This window comes from Oncorhynchus gorbuscha, linkage group LG24 (assembly GCF_021184085.1).
Source record: "Oncorhynchus gorbuscha isolate QuinsamMale2020 ecotype Even-year linkage group LG24, OgorEven_v1.0, whole genome shotgun sequence".
Classification (NCBI taxonomy): Eukaryota; Metazoa; Chordata; class Actinopteri; order Salmoniformes; family Salmonidae; genus Oncorhynchus; species Oncorhynchus gorbuscha.
The window spans coordinates 31719120-31737471 of NC_060196.1; the positions used below are offsets into that span (position 1 = coordinate 31719120).

Sequence of the window (18352 nt, forward strand, 5' to 3'; positions counted from 1 at the left end):
GCAATAACAGGGTACGTTACCATTTGTTGACACCAAAACGTTGAAAGCGTTGTTGTTCTGAAGAGTTGCTGTTGAACCTGGCTCTGCTGAATTTCAATGATTTCATCAAGGTATTCATCATTGACATCTGTCGTCTCAACACTAAACGTGAACGGCTGTCTCACCCATGCTGGATATGACACTCTTGTAGGGAAGTATCCTTCGAGAGACTTTGCAAGCTCATCTAAGTGCGTGGCAATTGCTTGCTTCAGTTCCGCGGGTACAGAAATCTCTCTGATTCCAGATACATCTTCGATCTTACTTACACAGTCGTCCAGCAGGGGAAAGTTTGCGAAGTTATCGTTCTCTGTTCGTCGTTTCCATAACGGTAGATTTTTTTGAAAAGCCTTCAGGTTTTCCTCCGCTTCAATGATGTTAACTCCACCGCCTGGCATCTTTGGATTGAGATGATTGAGAACTGTGAAGATATCAGCCATGTACGCTAAAATGAGAATGAACTCAGAATTTTTGAAGCAATCTGCATGACAATGTTGGTGCTCTTGCAAAAACAGGGCTAATTCCACACGCACAGCAAAAACACGATTCAGCACCTGTCCCCGGGATAACCACCGAACGTTAGAATGGTACAGAAGTACCTCGAATTCAGAGCCCATTTCTTTACACAGCTCACTGAAGATGTGGTGCCTCAGAGCACTAGTTCGCACATAGTTCACGCATTCCACTACAATTTTTAATACTTCTGCCAGTTTTGGAGGCAAGGTTTTTCTTCCCAACGCATTCCTGTGCAGAATACAGTGCGTGACAATGATGTGTGGTGCATCGGCTTTCACTAGCGCACCAAAACCAGACTTTCTTCCCAGCATGACTGGAGTTCCGTCTGAACAAACTGCAGAAACCATGTCCCACGAAAGATTGTTGTCTTTGAAGAAGTCATCCACAAGTTTCTTTACATCGGCTGCCTTAGTTGTTGTTGTAAGAGGCTTACAAAATAAATAAAAATCTTCCTTTATCACGTCGTCTTTCACATAGCGCACGAATACAGCAAGCTGGCTCAGATTGGAAACGTCTGTGGTCTCGTCGAGTTGAAGGCTGAATTTTGCCGGGCTTGAAATCAGATCTGCAGCTACTTCAGCCAAGATGTCTTTGCTCATGTCCTCTATTCTGTCGCTGATGGTGTCATTTGAAAGAGGAATTTGGGATAACTTAACTTCAGCCTCTTTTCCCAGCATGATATTCGCCATTTTCAACACAGCTGGTTTTATGAGTGTTTCACCAATGGTGTGTGGTTTGCCCTGCTTTGCGATCAGGTAAGCAACGGGACGACGATGCTGTGAGGATCGGTTTGTTGATGAGTACAAAGCCGAGAACAGGCAGAGTAGCCTTTCATCGAATCTGGCTCTCTTCACCTTGAATTCAGCGAGCGTTGTGTTCTTGTATTTTCCATCTCCATGCAGCTTAAGGAAGTGTTCTCTTAGTTTTGCCGGTGCTAGACTAGAATTGCTCAACTTGGCATTGCAAATCACGCAGTTAGGACGCTGACTCCCATCACGTTCCGTTATACATGTGAATCCATATTGTACATATTCGTCCGACCACTTTCTTTTTTGCTCGACATAGTAAGTATGAAGCGATTAAAATATTAAGAAAGAAATCACAAGACGTACCATCACGACTGTCACAAGTCGACTACTGAGCGCACCAAATTCCCTGCAGCACAGATAGGCCAAGCGATGTAGCGTGATCACCTGCAGCCAATGATGGCCAAGCGGGGCATGTCATCATGAATCATATGAGTCGTATGTATGCCTTGACCTCCGCCGAACCCCTGAGACTGACTCACCGAACCCCTGGGGTTCGATCGAACCCAGGTTAAGAACCACTGTCTTGGAACCTTCGCAAATTAAGTTTCTCCTCCTGACCAGTGGTGGCAAAAGTACCCAATTGTCATACTTGAGTAAAAGTAAAGATACCTTAATAGAAAATGACACAAGTAAAAGGGAAAATCACCCACTAAAATACTACTTGAGAAAAGTAGAAAAGTATTTGGCTTTAAATATATAAATGTATCAAAAGGAAATATAATTGATAAAAATATAATTAAGTATCAAAAGTAAAAATATAAATAATTTCAAATTACTTATATTAAGCAAACCAGACGGCACCATTTTCTTGCTTTTTACATTTCTGGATAGCCAGGAGCACGCTCCAACACTCAGACATCATTTACAGATAGCCAGGGGCACGCTCCAACACTCAGACATCATTTACAGATAGCCAGGAGCACGCTCCAACACTCAGACATCATTTACAGATAGCCAGGGGCAACTCCAACACTCAGACATCATTTACAGATAGCCAGGGGCACGCTCCAACACTCAGACATCATTTACAGATAGCCAGGGGCAACTCCAACACTCAGCCATCATTTACAGATAGCCAGGGGCACGCTCCAACACTCAGACATCATTTACAGATAGCCAGGGGCAACTCCAACACTCAGACATCATTTACAGATAGCCAGGGGCACACTCCAACACTCAGACATCATTTACAGATAGCCAGGGGCACACTCCAACACTCAGACATAATTTACAGATAGCCACGAGCACGCTCCAACACTCAGACATCATTTACAGATAGCCAGGGGCACACTCCAACACTCAGACATCATTTACAGATCCAACACTCAGACATCATTTACAGATAGCCAGGGGCAACTCCAACACTCAGACATCATTTACAGATTGCCAGGGGCACACTCCAACACTCAGACATCATTTACAGATAGCAAGGTGCACACTCCAACACTCAGACATCATTTACAGATAGCCAGGGGCAACTCCAACACTCAGACATCATTTACAGATAGCCAGGGGCACGCTCCAGCACTCAGACATCATTTACAAATGAAGCATGTGTTTAGTGAGTCTTCCAGATCAGAGGCAGTAGGGATGACCAGGGATGTTCTTTTAATAAGTGTGTTAGTTCACGGTTATTATCCATAATTGTCGGTTACACAATTACACAATAACTGTGCCAGCTCTAATAGAAGGCATTTCTAAAAATTCATACATTTGCAGTGGGATGGAGGAACTGCACTGCAGTTAAACAGAGTTACTTATTCTATGTGCACTCACCAGGAGTCAACTGTCTGTATTCCCTACAGTAGACTCCCACTTTCAACTCCTCGTCGTCTGTGATCAATGACGGCCACCCAAATATCAGGGAGTATTCTTAACTAACAGACATGACTCCTGTCACTATTGTTTAGCCTGGTCTGAAGCAACACTGTGCTACTGATCTCATTTGTTTATGCAAATCAGACGGTACAATATACGCTGTGAGCCATTAGTTGCATATAGCTGTCACTTTCGCTCCCAGATGTCTGCCACTGCATATAGTTGCACCCCTCCGAGGCAAACGCTCCATTGTCAGAATGAAGAATATGGAAAAAGATCATCTCCCAGGATTAAAAGCGAGTCTGATTGCTAAACCAGTGGCATTGTAGAGTGACTGAAGAGTATGACTGAAATGGAAAGATTCTAATAGTGGAATAGAATTCTCCCAAAGGAGTAGGAATTATGACTTGGGGAATCATCTGCAAACCCAAATTCGTTGAAGAGTTGGTTACTCAAAGGCAAAGTCGGCCATTTTAACGCATCACTGTTAATGGGGAAGAGTAAAGGTTCACACACACGCACGCACGCACGCACGCACGCACACACACACACACACACACACACACACACACACACACACACACACACACACACACACACACACACACACACACACACACACACACACACACACACACACACACACACACACACACACACACACACACACACACACACACACACACACACACAGTATGATGCTGAGAGGGTGATGTTAAAGGTAGACTCAGCAATATTCATTTACCATGAGGAGCACGGCAACGTCCGACACAAACAAAGACTGCGCGAAGCAAGAGGCTGCAATCGTCAGCATTTGTTGTCACGCAGTTATCACACTGCATTAGAGAGATGCAAACTCCTGTGCAGATGTTTAACAGTGGATGTGTTGGTGCTGACGAGTGCAGCCCCTTGCCTCACACTCTCTGGCTGCACCTGCTCTTATGGTGACCTAATATCGCTGAGTCTCAGTTTAAAGCAAGGTGGTGGAAGAGTGGATTAATTCAAGTATCGGCATGGTTAGACAGTACGTACATCTAGTGTCATGTACACAGCGCTGACTGCCAGTCTCAGGTCGCCTTCGGAGACAGCCTTCATGTCCTTCAGCAGGATCTGCTCTGTAGAAAGACCTGTAACACAAGCCAATGGGACACGCAGTATTACAATGGCAGCATGTAATTGGGTAATGACACTACTGTATGACAAGCACTACTGCAGATCATATGCTGTACGTTTGGCCCTGTGTTTTGGTTAATCATGTCACATGCCCTGATTTATAACCTTTATTTGAGGCCTTTAAATCATTTTTTCTTTTATGTAGGTCATGTGACATGATTAACCAAAACACAGGGCCCTACATATACAGTGTGTTCACAAAGGATTCATACCCCTTGACTTACTCCACATTTTGTTGTCTTACTGACGGAATTCAAAATTGATTAAATATTTGTTTTTTTTCTCTCACCCATCTACACACAATACCCCATCACAATGAAAAAGAGAAAACATGTTTTTAGACATTTTTACAAATTCACTGAAAATGAAATACAGTCATGGCCAAAGGTTGAGAGTGACACAAATATTAATTTTCACAAAGTCTGCTGCCTCAATTTGTATGATGGCAATTTGCATATTCTCCAGAATGTTATGAAGAGTGTTCAGATGAATTGCAATTAATTGCAAAGTCCCTTTTTGCCATGCAAATGAACTGAATCCCCCAAAAACATTTCCACTGCATTTCAGCCCTGCCACAAAAGGACCAGCTGACATCATGTCAGTGATTCTCTCGTTAACACAAGTGTGAGTGTTGACGAGGACAATGCAGGAGATCACTCTGTCATGCTGATTGAGTTCGATAAACAGACTGAAACCTTCAAAAGGAGGGTGGTGCCGACATCATCAACACGTGCCGTCATCATTGCTTTGTACAAAAAGGGCTTCACAGGCAAGGATATTGCTGCTAAATCAACCATTTATCGGATCATCAAGAACTTCAAGGAGAGCGGTTCAATTGTTTTGAAGAAGGTTTCAGGGCGCCCAAGAAAGTCCAGAAAGTGCCAGAACCGTCTCCTAAAGTTGATTCAGCTGCGGGATCAGGGCACCACCAGTACAGAGCTTGCTCAGGAATGGCAGGAGGCAGGTGTGAGTGCATCTGCACACACAGTGAGGCGAATACTTTTGGAGGATGGCCTGGTGTCAAAAAGGGCTGCAAAGAAGCCACTTCTCTCCAGGAAAAACAACAGGGACAGACTGATATTCTGCAAAAGGTACAGGGATTGGGCATCTGAGGACTGGGGTAAAGTCATTTTCTCTGATGAATCCCCTTTCCGATTGTTTGGGGCATACGTAAAAAAGCTTGTCCGGAAAAGACAAGGTGAGCGCTACCATCAGTCCTGTGTCATGACAACAGTAAAGCATCCTGAGGCCATTCATGTGTGGGGTTGCTTCTCAGCCAAGGAAGTGGGCTCACTCACAATTTTGCCTAGGAACACAGCCATGAATAAAGAATGGTACCAACACATCCTCCGAGAGCAACTTCTCCCAACCATCAAGGAACAGTTTGGTGACGAACAATGCCTTTTCCAGCATGATGGAGCACCTTGCCATAAGGCAAAAGTGATAACTAAGTGGCTCAGGGAACAAAACATTGATATTTTGGGTCCATGGTCAGGAAACTCTCCAGACTTTAATCCCATTGAAAACTTGTGGTCAATCCTCAAGAGGCGGGTGGACAAACAAAAATCCACAAATTCGGAAAATTTCAAGCATTGATTATGCAAGAATGGGCTGCCATCAGTCAGGATAAGGGCCAGAAGTTAATTGACAGCATGCCAGGGCGGATAGCAGAGGTCTTGAAAAAGAAGGGTCAACACTCCAAATATTGACTCTTCGCATCAACTACATGTAATTGTCAATAAAAGCCTTTGACACTCATAAAATGCTTGTAATTAGACTTCAGTATTCCATAGTAACATCTGACAAAAAATATCTAAAGACACTGAAGCAACAAACTTTGTGGAAATTCATATTTGTGTCATTCTCAAAACTTTTGGCCACGACTGTACATAAATACTCTTATTAACATAAGTATTTACACCCCAGAGTCAATACTTTGTAGAAGCACCATTGGCAGCGATTACAGCTTTGAGTCTTTCTGGGAAAGTCTCTAAGAGCTTTCCGCACCTGAAACATTTGCCCATTATTCTTTAAAAAATTCAGCAAACTCCGTCAAATTGGTTGTTGTTCATTGCTAGACAACCATTTCAGGTCTTGACATAGATTGACAAAGCAGACTGAAGCAGGTTTTCCTCTAGGATTTTGCCTGTGCTTAGCTCTATTCCCTTTTTTTTTTATCCTGAAAACTCCCCCAGTCATTAACGATTACAAGCGGACCCATAACATGATTTAGCTACCACTATGATTGAAAATACGGAGAGAGGTACTCAGTAATGTGTTGTTATGGATTTGCCCCAAACATAACACTTTGTATTCAGTACAAAAAGTGAATTGCTTTGCCACATGTCTTTGCAGAATTACTTTAGTGCCTTATTGCAAACAGGATGCATATTTTGGAATATTCTGTACAGGTTTCCTTCTTTTCACTCTGTCAATTAGGTTAGTATTGTGGAGTAACTACAATGTTGTTGATCCATTCTCTGTTTTCTCCTATCATCGCCATTCAACTCTGCAACTGTTTTAGTCACCATTGAGGGGTTTCACCTAAGCGGTTTCCTTCCTCTCCGGTAACTGAGTTAGGAAGGATGCTTGTATCTTTGTAGTGACTGGGTATATTGATTTACCATCCAAAGTGTAATGAACAACTGCACCATCCTCAAAAGGATATTCAATGTCTGCTTTTCTTTACCAATCTACCAATAGGTGCCCTTCTTTGCGAGGCATTGGAAACCCTCACTGGTCTTTGTGGTTCAATCTGTGTTTGAAATTCACTGCTAGACTGAGGGACCTTACAGATACTTTTGAGGTAGTTATTAAAAATCATGTTAAACACTATTATTGCACACAGAGTGAGGCCGTGCAACTTATTATGTGACTTGTTAAGCAAATGTGTACTACTGAACATATTTAGGCTTGCCATAACCAAGACGTTGAATACTTATTGACTTAAGACATTTCAGCTTTTCATTTTTAATGAATTAGTACAAATATTTAAAAAACATAATTCCACTTTGACATTATGGGGTATTGCGTGTAGGCCAGTGACAAAATCTCAATCTCATACATTTTAAATTCTGGCTGTAACACAACAAAATGTGGGGGGAAAAGTCCAGGGGTGTGAATCCTTTCTGAAGGCAAACAGCCCTGAACCCTCCATGGTAGAAGTTAACCAGACACACACACACACAGAGCCAGGCCTTACGTCAGACTGTGGTACAATTATCAACAACCTCGACTAACCTGCACCCCCTGCACACTGACTCAGTACCGGTACCCCATGTATACAGCCTCGTTATTCTTATTGTGTTACTTAAAAAAAAAAAAAACTTTAGTTTATTTGATAAATATTTTCTTAACTCTTCTTGAACTGCATTGTTGGTTAAGGGCTTGTAAGTAAGCATTTCACGGTAAGGTTTACACTTGTATTCGGCACAAGTGACAAATAAAGTTTGATTTGATTTGGTTGTATAAGTGATAAACAACAACACTCTATTTCTATGGTAAATTACCACAACGCGGGTGTAAATTTAGTCAAATACAGTCAAGTATTGGATGTGGTCAAGTATTAGATTTTTTAAAATCTCTGACACAATGTATGTAATGGCGTCGAAATAAGGACGCATAAATAAGAACCCAATACCTCCTTTGAAATATGGTGGTGGATCTTTGATGTTAAGGGGCTATTTTGTTTCCACTGGTCCTGGGGCTCTAAGGTCAACGTCATCATGAACATTACCCAGTAACAGTATAACATAACACATAGTAAGATAAACCAGGAATGAGGTCAACACAAGGGAGAATGACTGTCCCTTTCATTGAAGCCCTGGAAAGTCCAAGGCCGACCGAGGTACTGCAGGAATTGTTGGCAGAAAACAGGATCCCCCAATAAAGTGAATTGAAAAATGGCAATCGTCATGGTCAATCTTTGTGTAAAGAAAACATTACTTAGAAGACAATCATGGTACCAATATCACGGTACGCCGGTTGGCCTTCAGCTTGAGAGGGGGCAACGCTGAGCTAGCCTGCAACGTCTCTTCTTGGAGTAGCTCAAACTGCGCATGTTATGTCTCCATTAGACGCCATCTTAATCGACTTCATTTCGCCTGAATGGGCTATTGAGTCTGCACATAGGAATGAATGGTGTCATGTGATCGATGGCTTTGTCCAGTCATTTTTTACTTCTCGATGGACACTCCACAACATTCTTTTGACGTTGTGTAAAATCTCACACTTACTCTACAACACTCTTTAAAATACGGGTAACACTTTATTTGAAATGAACAGTCACTTTATGTGCATCTAAAACAGTGATTCTTATCCTATCCTAGGTATACCTCTTTAAGGAATACCTAGGATAGGATAAGTAATCCCTCTCTTAAGTTTTAGATGCACTATTGTTGTTCCACTGATGTCATAAGGTGAATGCACCAATTTGTAAGTCGCTCTGGATAAGAGCGTCTGCTAAATGACTTAAATGTAATGTAAATTTTAAATGTATGTCCTAACAGTGTCATAATACTGACATAATAATGTCATATTGTCATGACAACCTATGTCCCTGAATGTCAAGTGACAAGGCAGTGTCATTTTGTCCACCTGTCAACACTTTTCCCATGGCGGGTTTTTCTTTGTTACCTGAGATGTCAAACTTGGCGCTCTGTAGGGACTGGAAGAGGGCACCCCTGGGTGGCAGGTCTGGGAAGCGCGACTCCAGTAGGCAGGCCAGAAGGCTGTCCTTTGGTGTGACCTTGCCCGCGTCTTGGGCCATGTTGACACAATCCAGCACAATGGCCCCTGTGTGGGCACACTGCCAAGTATAGGTGAACTGAGCTAATGGTTACCGCTGGCATTGACAAACAAGCGCAACTACAATTTTAGTCTAAATTCCTCCTGCCATATTTCCACTGCCTAGTTCTGAGGTATGCATTGTTTAAAGACCTGGAGACACTGTGACCCTCAAATACTGGAGTTTGGCACATGTTATACAGAATGCTGGACATGAGAGAATTATTGCTGTGGCAAACTTACCGTATAATAATTGGGCCACCTGTCTGTCTAGCACTTCAGGTGCCTTGTGGTGAATGTACTCTGTCACCAAGGTGGCACAGGAACCCACGGTTTCCATGGTGACCGAACAGGAGGTGGAGGGTGTCCTCTCGAGGTGGTGGTGATCAATGACTTCCACAACTGCCTCCTCCAAGTCAATGTCGGCACTATGGGGAAAAGTTGGAGTTGAGTGAATATTGTGAAATACATTGTGTCATATATCCTTAACTATGTGTTTTCTGCCTCCCGAGTGGAGCAGCCGTCTAAGGCACTGCATCACAAAGCTTGAGGTGTCACTACAGACTCGGGTTCGATCCCAGGCTGTGTTACAGCCGGCTGTGACCAGGAGACCCATGAGGCGGCGCACAATTGGCCCAGCGTCGTCCGGGTTAGGGGAGGGTTTGGCCGGCCGGGATTTCCGTGCCCCTTCGTGCTCTAGTGACTCCTTGTGGTGAGCCGAGTGCCTGCAAGCTGACTCTGATCGACAGCTGGACGGTGTTTCCTCCGACACATTGGAGCGGCTGGCTTCCGGGTTAAGCGAGCAGTGTGTCAAGAAGCAGTGTGGCTTGGCTGGGTCGTGTTTCAAAGGACGCACAGCTCTCAACCTTCGCCTCTCCCGAGTCCATAGGGGAGTTGCAGCGAGGAGACAAGACTGTCATGAAATTGGGGAGAAAAAATGGGTAAAAAGTATCACAAAAAAAAACAAGTTTTCTTAATCTGGGTCTGGGAAACTGGCCCTCCACATATCAGGCACTTTCCCACAAAGTTCTCCTGTGTTGTCAATTCTATTTGATACTGTAGGTATCATTGGTAGAAAGTCTGAGTGAGAGAAAGGCAGAGATGTCAAGGGAGAGAATGTCAGAAAAGAGAGTGTGTGTAATGTAATTGACTTCCTCTTCTGATGAGGAATAAGATGGATCGGACCAATGCGCAGCATGGTAAGTGTTCATGTTATATTTATTAGAAAAGAAACACTAAACAAAATAACAAAGAGAGTGAAACGAAAACGAAACAGTCCAGTGAGGTGCAGCAACACAAAACAGAAAACAACTACCCACAAATCATAGTGGGAAAACAGGCTGCCTAAGTATGGTTCTCAATCAGAGACAACGATAAACAGCTGCCTCTGATTGGGAACCATACCAGGCCAAACACAAAAATACAAAAACATAGAACAACAAATAGAATGCCCACCCCAACTCACGCCCTGACCAAACTAAAATAGAGACATATAAAAAAGGAACTAAGGTCAGGACGTGACAGTGTGAGAAAATAAATAGGAAGAGTCATGTTGCAACCCCTGACCTAGGAAGCACGTTGTGGTCCACTAGGGAGAGAACCAGCCTCTTGGCTCTATGGAGCCCTGCCAGGTCCACCTCGTCACGGAACACCAGAGCCTCTGATGGAACCCCGCTCTCCTTCAGCAGGAACACGTTGTCTAAACGTAGGGGGAACTCGGCCCTCGGGATGTTCAGCACTGGCACCACAGTTTTACACGAGCTGCCAGACGCCTGGGAACAAAGGGGGATGGAAGAAGAGGAAGGGAAAAGGAGGAGAGAAGGAAAGGATGGAAGAGGGAGACCAGTTCAAAACAGACATCTGACACCAACACACCTTCCTGCTGAGGTTAGCTGGGATTCCTCTGCAATGTTTTTGTCCACCTTCTCAGACCTTTGGCGTATCTTGAGTATCTGAGGCTGTGTGAATATTTCATGAGTAGCGGGGGCGTATAGGCTAGCGAGCAGCTATAGCCAGGGGTTAGGGAGGGCAGATGGATCAATGCAGTAACGAAAGATAAGGAGAGACCGGTGGCTGGTGGCCAGGGCACAGACACTGTTTTTATGCTGGAGTATGATCCGAGTGACTCTGAAGGTTGTCTGGTCCTATTTTGGAGAATTCTGGGAATTTTGATTACGCTTGGTCAAGCTATTCATGGACCTCAGACCTAGAAATGAGTCACTCTGAGCCGGGGGTGCTTCAGGACTTGGCCCAGTTCTCTCAACACTATTAACAAGTTAAATTAGGAGATATATGAATTACTGCATAGCAGGACGTATTAATTTACAAATTTGATTTCAAACAACCACAACATAGAGTCTATGGGTCTTCATACTAGAAGATTTCCAGAAGGTACACTACATCACCAAAGGTATGTGGACACCCCTTGCAATCTCCATAGACAAACATTTGCAGTGAAATGGCCTTACTGAAGAGCTCCATGACTTTCAACGTGGCACCGTCATAGGATGCCACCTTTCCAACAAGTCAGGTCGTAAAATTTATGCCCTGCTAGAGCTGCACCGATCAACTGTAAGTGCTCTTATTGTGAAGTGGAAACATCTAAGAGCAATAACACTCACTAACAGGTTCCAAACTGCCTCTGGAAGCAACGTCAGCGCAATAACTGTTTGTTGGGAGCTTCATGAAATGGATTTCCAGAGCAGAGCAGCCACTCACAAGCCTAAGACCAGCATGGCAATGCCAAACATCGACTGGAGTGGTGTAAAGCTCTCAGCAATTGGACTCTGGAGCAGTGGAAACGCGTTCTCTGGAGAGATGAATCACACTCCACCATCTCGCAGTCCAATGGATTAATCTAAGTTTGGCGGATGCCAGGAGAACGCTACCTGTCCAAATACATATTGCCAACTGTAAAGTTTGGTGGAGGAGGAATAATGGTTTGATGCTGTTTTTCATGGTTTGGGCTAGGCCTGTCATGTATTGTCATATATTGTCATGTCTTGTCCCTGTGCTTTCTCTTCTATTCGTTTCCCCCTGCTGGTCTTATTAGGTTTCTTTCCCTCTCTCTATCCCTCTCTCTCTCTATCGTTCCGTTCCTGCTCCCAGCTGTTCCTCCTTCTCCTAACAACCTCGTTTACTCTTTCACACCTGTCCCCTATTTTGCCCTCTGATTAAGTCTCTATTTCTCTCTCTGTTTCTGCTTCTGTCCTTGTCGGATCCTTGTTTGCTGTGCTGTGTTCTTGTTCCGTCCTGTCGTGTTTTGCCTTCATCAGATGCTGCGTGTGAGCAGGTGTCTCTGTCAGCTACGGCCTGCGCCTACCCGAAGGGACCTGCAGTCTGTGGCCGCTTATCCTGTTATTCCCCTCTACAAACTAGAGGATTTCTGTTATCCCCGTTTGGACATTTCCTGTTAAGGATTCAGGATTTGTTATTTTCTGTTTGGACTTGAATAAACTCAGTTTCTGTTAAGTCGCTTTTGGGTCCTCACTCACCTGCATAACAAGGCCCCTTAGTTCCAGTGAAGGGAAATCGTAACGCTACAGTATACAATGACATTCTAGACGACTCTGTGCTTCCAACTTCGTGGCAACAGTTTGGGGAAGGCCCACGTGCTCAAAGTGAGGTCCATACAGAAATGGTTTGTCGAGATTGGTGTGGAAGAACTTGACTGGCCTGCCAAGAGCCCTGATCTCAACCCCATCGAACACCTTTGGGGTGAATTGGAACGCCAACTGCGAGCCAGGCCTAATCGTCCAACATCAGTTCCCGACCTCACTAATGCTCTTTTGGCTGAATGGAAAAAAGTCCCACGCAGCAATGTTCCAACATCTAGTGGAAAGCCTTCCCAGAAGAGTGGAGGCTGTTATAGCAGCAAAGGGGGCACCAACTCCATATTAATTCCCATGATTTTGGAATGAGATGTTTGACGAGCAGACATACTTTTGGCCATGTAGTGAATGTATTTTTGGGTAACAATTTACTAAAACCCCCTGTTATATAAGGGCTACATAACACGGTCATAATCATGGCATAACTGGTGTCAGCTTATGATAACTGACGTTATGTCGTGATTATGAGTGTTATGTAGTCCTTATGACTCAAGTAAAGCAGGGGTGCCGAAACAAAATGAAATCTCAGTAGTGAGACACCCCAAAAATACATGGCTGATAATTGCATAAGATCATTCTGGAAGCCTCTTGCGAGGGCCAAGTTTGACTAGGACCCCACTTCCAGCGACCCTGAAGTAAAGTGTCAATTACTTGTTACCGTATAAAAAACCTAAACATATGAGAAGGGGAATAGATACTTCAGGTATGGTAACTCATTTTCGACCTGGGTTGAGGGATTCACTAATGAGAGGAGGCACAGGCTAGAAGCTAGCTGACTCACTGTGGACAGAAAGTAGGCGAAGGCGAGGGACGACACCATGGAGTCGAGGTCACAGGCCTCGTTGCCAAGGACAACGTGGATCCCAGAGCTGCCCTCCGAACTGCCCTAAGGAAGTAAGGAAGGAAGGAAGGAAGGAAGGAAGGAAGGAAGGAAGGAAGGAAGGAAGGAAGGAAGGAAGGAAGGAAGGAAGGAAGGAAGGAAGGAAGGAAGGAAGGGGGGGGAAGTAAAGAGAGTGGGAAAATTCCTTGTCAGATTTATACATTGTAGATTTCTAAACTGTTTTTTTTTTACACAGCCAAGGCTACACTAGTCAAAATGTAAAAAGCATTGGCATTGGCAAACCATCGCCAGAATGCTAGATACCTGCCTGCAGTCAGTTAATGAATAGCCAAGAATAGCCTAGTGAAACAAATCCCATGTTGACAGACTGGAATGGTAGACCTATATTTAATTTTGGCTCACAGTAGTTAGTTAGCATCTAGTCTATGCTATCATTTTTGGACTGCTGCTTTTAATCTACTTAGGCTATGATAATCAAAGAACATCACCTACTTTAAAGTGGCACTTCAGTCCACTTAACAACTTATTTACTTAACAATAGGCACATCTCAATAGGTGGTCCAGATAAGTCGTGACATAGCACAAGACATGCTCCTCTATTGCTCCTTAGGAAGGAGGGCTGATGAGATCACAGATTCCCATCAAACCAACTCTTTGAACGGCCCACTCCTTGAAGTTTGCTGTCGTGTCAAAAAAACACAACTATTTCGCTCAAAACGTATTTCTTTACCCTTTAGTGTGTGTACTGCATTGTATTTATACCTGGGACATAGCTTTTCAACAGTAAATGTTCAAAAAACGCTGCGGTACGTCTTCAATAACAATGAGTGAATGTGCAGCTACAACTATGACACAGCCTTGTTGGACTCAGCGAGATCATTTTTGCCATCGACTGGTAGACCCACTGTGATAAGGAGTGTGATTAGTATCGCTTTATCTGGGACATAATGATAGAAACGATATTATGACTGACACCGGGGAGACGGCCTTGCTGTGACGGGATGATGGCAAAGCTGTGACAGCACTAATTACCCGTGTATGTGGCAGTATGGCAGGACACAAAAAGCTAAATCAACCGTCTGGCTTTAGCTAAGTTCTTCTGAAGCACTCTGCTATACATTGATTTTATTTTTTATGTTTTTTATTTCACCTTTATTTAACCAGGTAGGCAAGTTGAGAACAAGTTCTCATTTACAATTGCGACCTGGCCAAGATAAAGCAAAGCAGTTCGACAGATACAACGACACAGAGTTACACATGGAGTAAAACAAACATACAGTCAATAATACAGTATAAACAAGTCTATATACAATGTGAGCAAATGAGGTGAGAAGGGAGGTAAAGGCAAAAAAGGCCATGGTGGCAAAGTAAATACAATATAGCAAGTAAAACACTGGAATGGTAGTTTTGCAATGGAAGAATGTGCAAAGTAGAAATAAAAATAATGGGGTGCAAAGGAGCTAAATAAATTAATAAATTAAATACAGTTGGGAAAGAGGTAGTTGTTTGGGCTAAATTATAGGTGGGCTATGTACAGGTGCAGTAATCTGTGAGCTGCTCTGACAGTTGGTGCTTAAAGCTAGTGAGGGAGATAAGTGTTTCCAGTTTCAGATATTTTTGTAGTTCGTTCCAGTCATTGGCAGCAGTGATGAACACTTTCATTTGCTAGTTCCATTAGTTTATGGACCTAACTGCTGGAAACCTGTCATTTAACTGTAAACCGGGAGAAGAAGTCCAAAAACACGAACTATTTGGTAGGGATTTATATGCTAACAACTACTTTGTCCTTTAGGGCCACCTTCCTGTTCGGGTGGCGCTCGGCGGTTGTCGTCACCGGCCTACTAGCTGCCACTGATCCTTTTTTCCCCCTTGTCTGTTTGTTAGATGTGCATCCTATTGACTTCAATGGTAAATCAAGAAATATGTCCAGGTCTGCCTTCTAGACAGTTTTTACTCTCCATCAGTATGGGCTGTAGCTTAGTGTGTGGATGGAGAGAGAGCCATTTCGCCCCATGTTAAGTGCCCAATGTAAGTGCCCAGTGGGCGGCACTAACGGGAAGCCAGTGTGAGTGTACGACATCATGGCGTCATGGCCGCCCAGCCTCCCCTTCCCTCTTCCCAGTGTGCGCGGCACCTCCCATCAGGCGTAGCAGTGGACAGACCCGAGCAGGCAAACAGGAGCCAAGGGAGGATATATTTAACAACTGTGTGTGTGTGTGCGTGTGCGTGTGTGTGTGTGTGTGTGTGTGTGTGTGTGTGTGTGTGCGTGCGTGCGTGCGTGCGTGCGTGCGTGCGTGCGTGTGTGTGTGTGTGTGTGTGCAGAGCTCTCTTCAACCGTGAATCCACAACAGCCACATGGTAAACAGAACGATTCAGGGCGACGTCTACTACAGCTGTAGTAATCCACTGTTGCAGTATCCATTCAAAGACGAGGCTAGAAATATAACCAAGGGTTAGATAAGAGGTGAACAACTTGGTTGGTGGGAAAACGTAGGCCCGACACAAATACGGAGGTGTAGAGGAGGAATGTTATTATAGTACCATGATTATGACAGGATGCTCTGATTCTGCTCTTCATGCATGTCCTTGTGCACCTGTCTTGTGCACCTAGCGAACTGTTTTGCAACGGGCTTCATATTCAACTCACTCTGTTGCTGAGAAATGTCAATTACTGTTACATAAAAGGGCAGTGCTGTTTTCTAACAGTTATCCCCATATCCCACGCTAATGTGAATTACTGTTACATAAAAGGGCAGTGCTGTTTTCTAACAGTTATCCCCATATCCCACGCTAATGTGAATTACTGTTACATAATAGGGCAGTGCTGTTTTCTAACAGTTATCCCCATATCCCACGCTAATGTGAATTACTGTTACATAATAGGGCAGTGCTGTTTTCTAACAGTTATCCCCATATCCCACGCTAATGTGAATTACTGTTACATAATAGGGCAGTGCTGTTTTCTAACAGTTATCCCCATATCCCACGCTAATGTGAATGCGACCACGTTCCCAGAGCAATCCATTTAGGCCTGCATTTGAGTGCAGCATTCAAGCCAGGGATCACTTTGAGCCAGGTTGCGAGCTTCATTGGGTTGACCAATAGTGTTCCATTACTGCTGAAACACAAATCAAATGCAGTAAGGCACGCTGGCTACTCTCACCCGTTCCCCTTTCTGAGAGCCCCATCATAGGTCTCATTCCTTCTGGTTAATGTAAAACCGCACCACACTGAGGCGTTCTCTCTCCAATCCACTTAGCACAGGCCTCAGGGACTCAGAGAGATAAGGCTGAACCGTGGAATTGGTGGATGGAGTAGCAAGTTGTTTGGAGAGAGGGAAGAGAGACAAACCCCTAGTTTTCCTCATTCTATGCTTCTTTTCTCATCCTCATCATCAGTATAACTTTTCAGCTAAATAAATTCCACCTTGATTCCCCTTTTGTTGGGAATAGTGTTATTTTAGGTAGGTAATGGGTATGGTTTAACTTTAGGTAACGGTTATGAACTCGGGCAGGTTGACATTCCTTAGATAGGCAAAACAAAAAACATGTATAAACAAAATGCTAAACAGGGTGGTTCGAGCCCTGAATGCTTATTGGCTGACAGCTGTGGTATATCAGACCGTATACCACAGGTATGACAAAACATTTATTTTTACTGCTCTAATTACGTTGGTAACTAGTTTATAATAGCAATAAGGCACCTCAGGGGTTTGTGGTATATGGCCAATATACCATGGCTAAGGGCTGTATCCAGGCACTCCGCATTACGTTGTGCTTAAGAACAGCCCTTAGCCGTGGTATATTACCCATATACCACACCCCCTCGGGCCTTAATGCTTAAATAGACCATTTTGTTTAATCCGTCTGTCTGCATATTTCAAGACACGGCACATGAGGGTGCAGTGAGATACCCGATGGGTTGGACAATATTTTCTCGTCAATCATCTTTGAAAAAACGTAGACTTAAAAACTGCAAATCAACCAATCGTCTGTCGTTAACGCAATGGAAAAGTAAAATGCTTTATTATCTAAAACTGTAAAGTGTGTGGGCCACGCAGAGAGTGCAATTTGAGGCCATGTGGCGGAAAGTGATACAGGCGCTGGAGATGGTGGTGTGTTCTAGTGGGTCTGGGCAGGTGTGATGTAGTTGATGTTTGTATGATGTTGTTGTTTGTATGTGTATGTTTTGTATTGTTTATAAAAGAACAATTAAATCACAACAACAGAATTATGGCACACACAGTCAAGGAAGGAACTACCTGACAGATATGTACTGTAAAGGTCGACCGATTAATCGGAATGGCCGATTAATTGGGGTCGATAACAAGTTTTCGTAACAATCGGTAATCGGCATTTTTGAACACTGATCATGGCCGATTACATTGCACTTCACGAGGAGACTGCGTGGCAGGCTGACTACCTGTTATGCGAGTGCAGCAAGGAGCCAAGGTAAGGTGCTAGCTAGCATTAAACTTATCTTATAAAAAACAATCAATCTAAACATAATCACTAGTTAACTACACATGGTTGATGATATTACTAGTTTATCTAGCTTGTTCTGCGTTGCATATAATCGATGCGGTGCCTGTTATCTTATCATTGAATCACAGCCTACTTCGCCAAATGGGTGATTTAACAAGCACATTCGTGAAAAAAGCACTGTCGTTGCACCAATGTGTACCTAACCATAAACATCAACGCCTTTCTTAAAATCAATACAAAAGTATATATTTTTAAACCTGCATATTTAGTTAATATTGT

The 18352-nt window shown here is 43.7% G+C and overlaps 1 protein-coding gene across 1 annotated transcript in view; it reads right to left on the reverse strand.

Annotated features, from left to right (window-relative positions):
- Positions 1-18352, reverse strand: part of LOC124013431 (exopolyphosphatase PRUNE1-like) — a 37069-nt gene that overhangs the window by 3499 nt on the left and 15218 nt on the right. Inside the window, exons 2-6 of the mRNA XM_046327777.1 lie at positions 13530-13634; positions 10704-10909; positions 9381-9565; positions 8988-9146; positions 4212-4306 (exon numbers count right to left, since the gene is read on the reverse strand). Coding sequence (XP_046183733.1) covers positions 4212-4306; positions 8988-9146; positions 9381-9565; positions 10704-10909; positions 13530-13634 — 750 coding nt within the window. The remainder of the gene's footprint in view (positions 1-4211; positions 4307-8987; positions 9147-9380; positions 9566-10703; positions 10910-13529; positions 13635-18352) is intronic.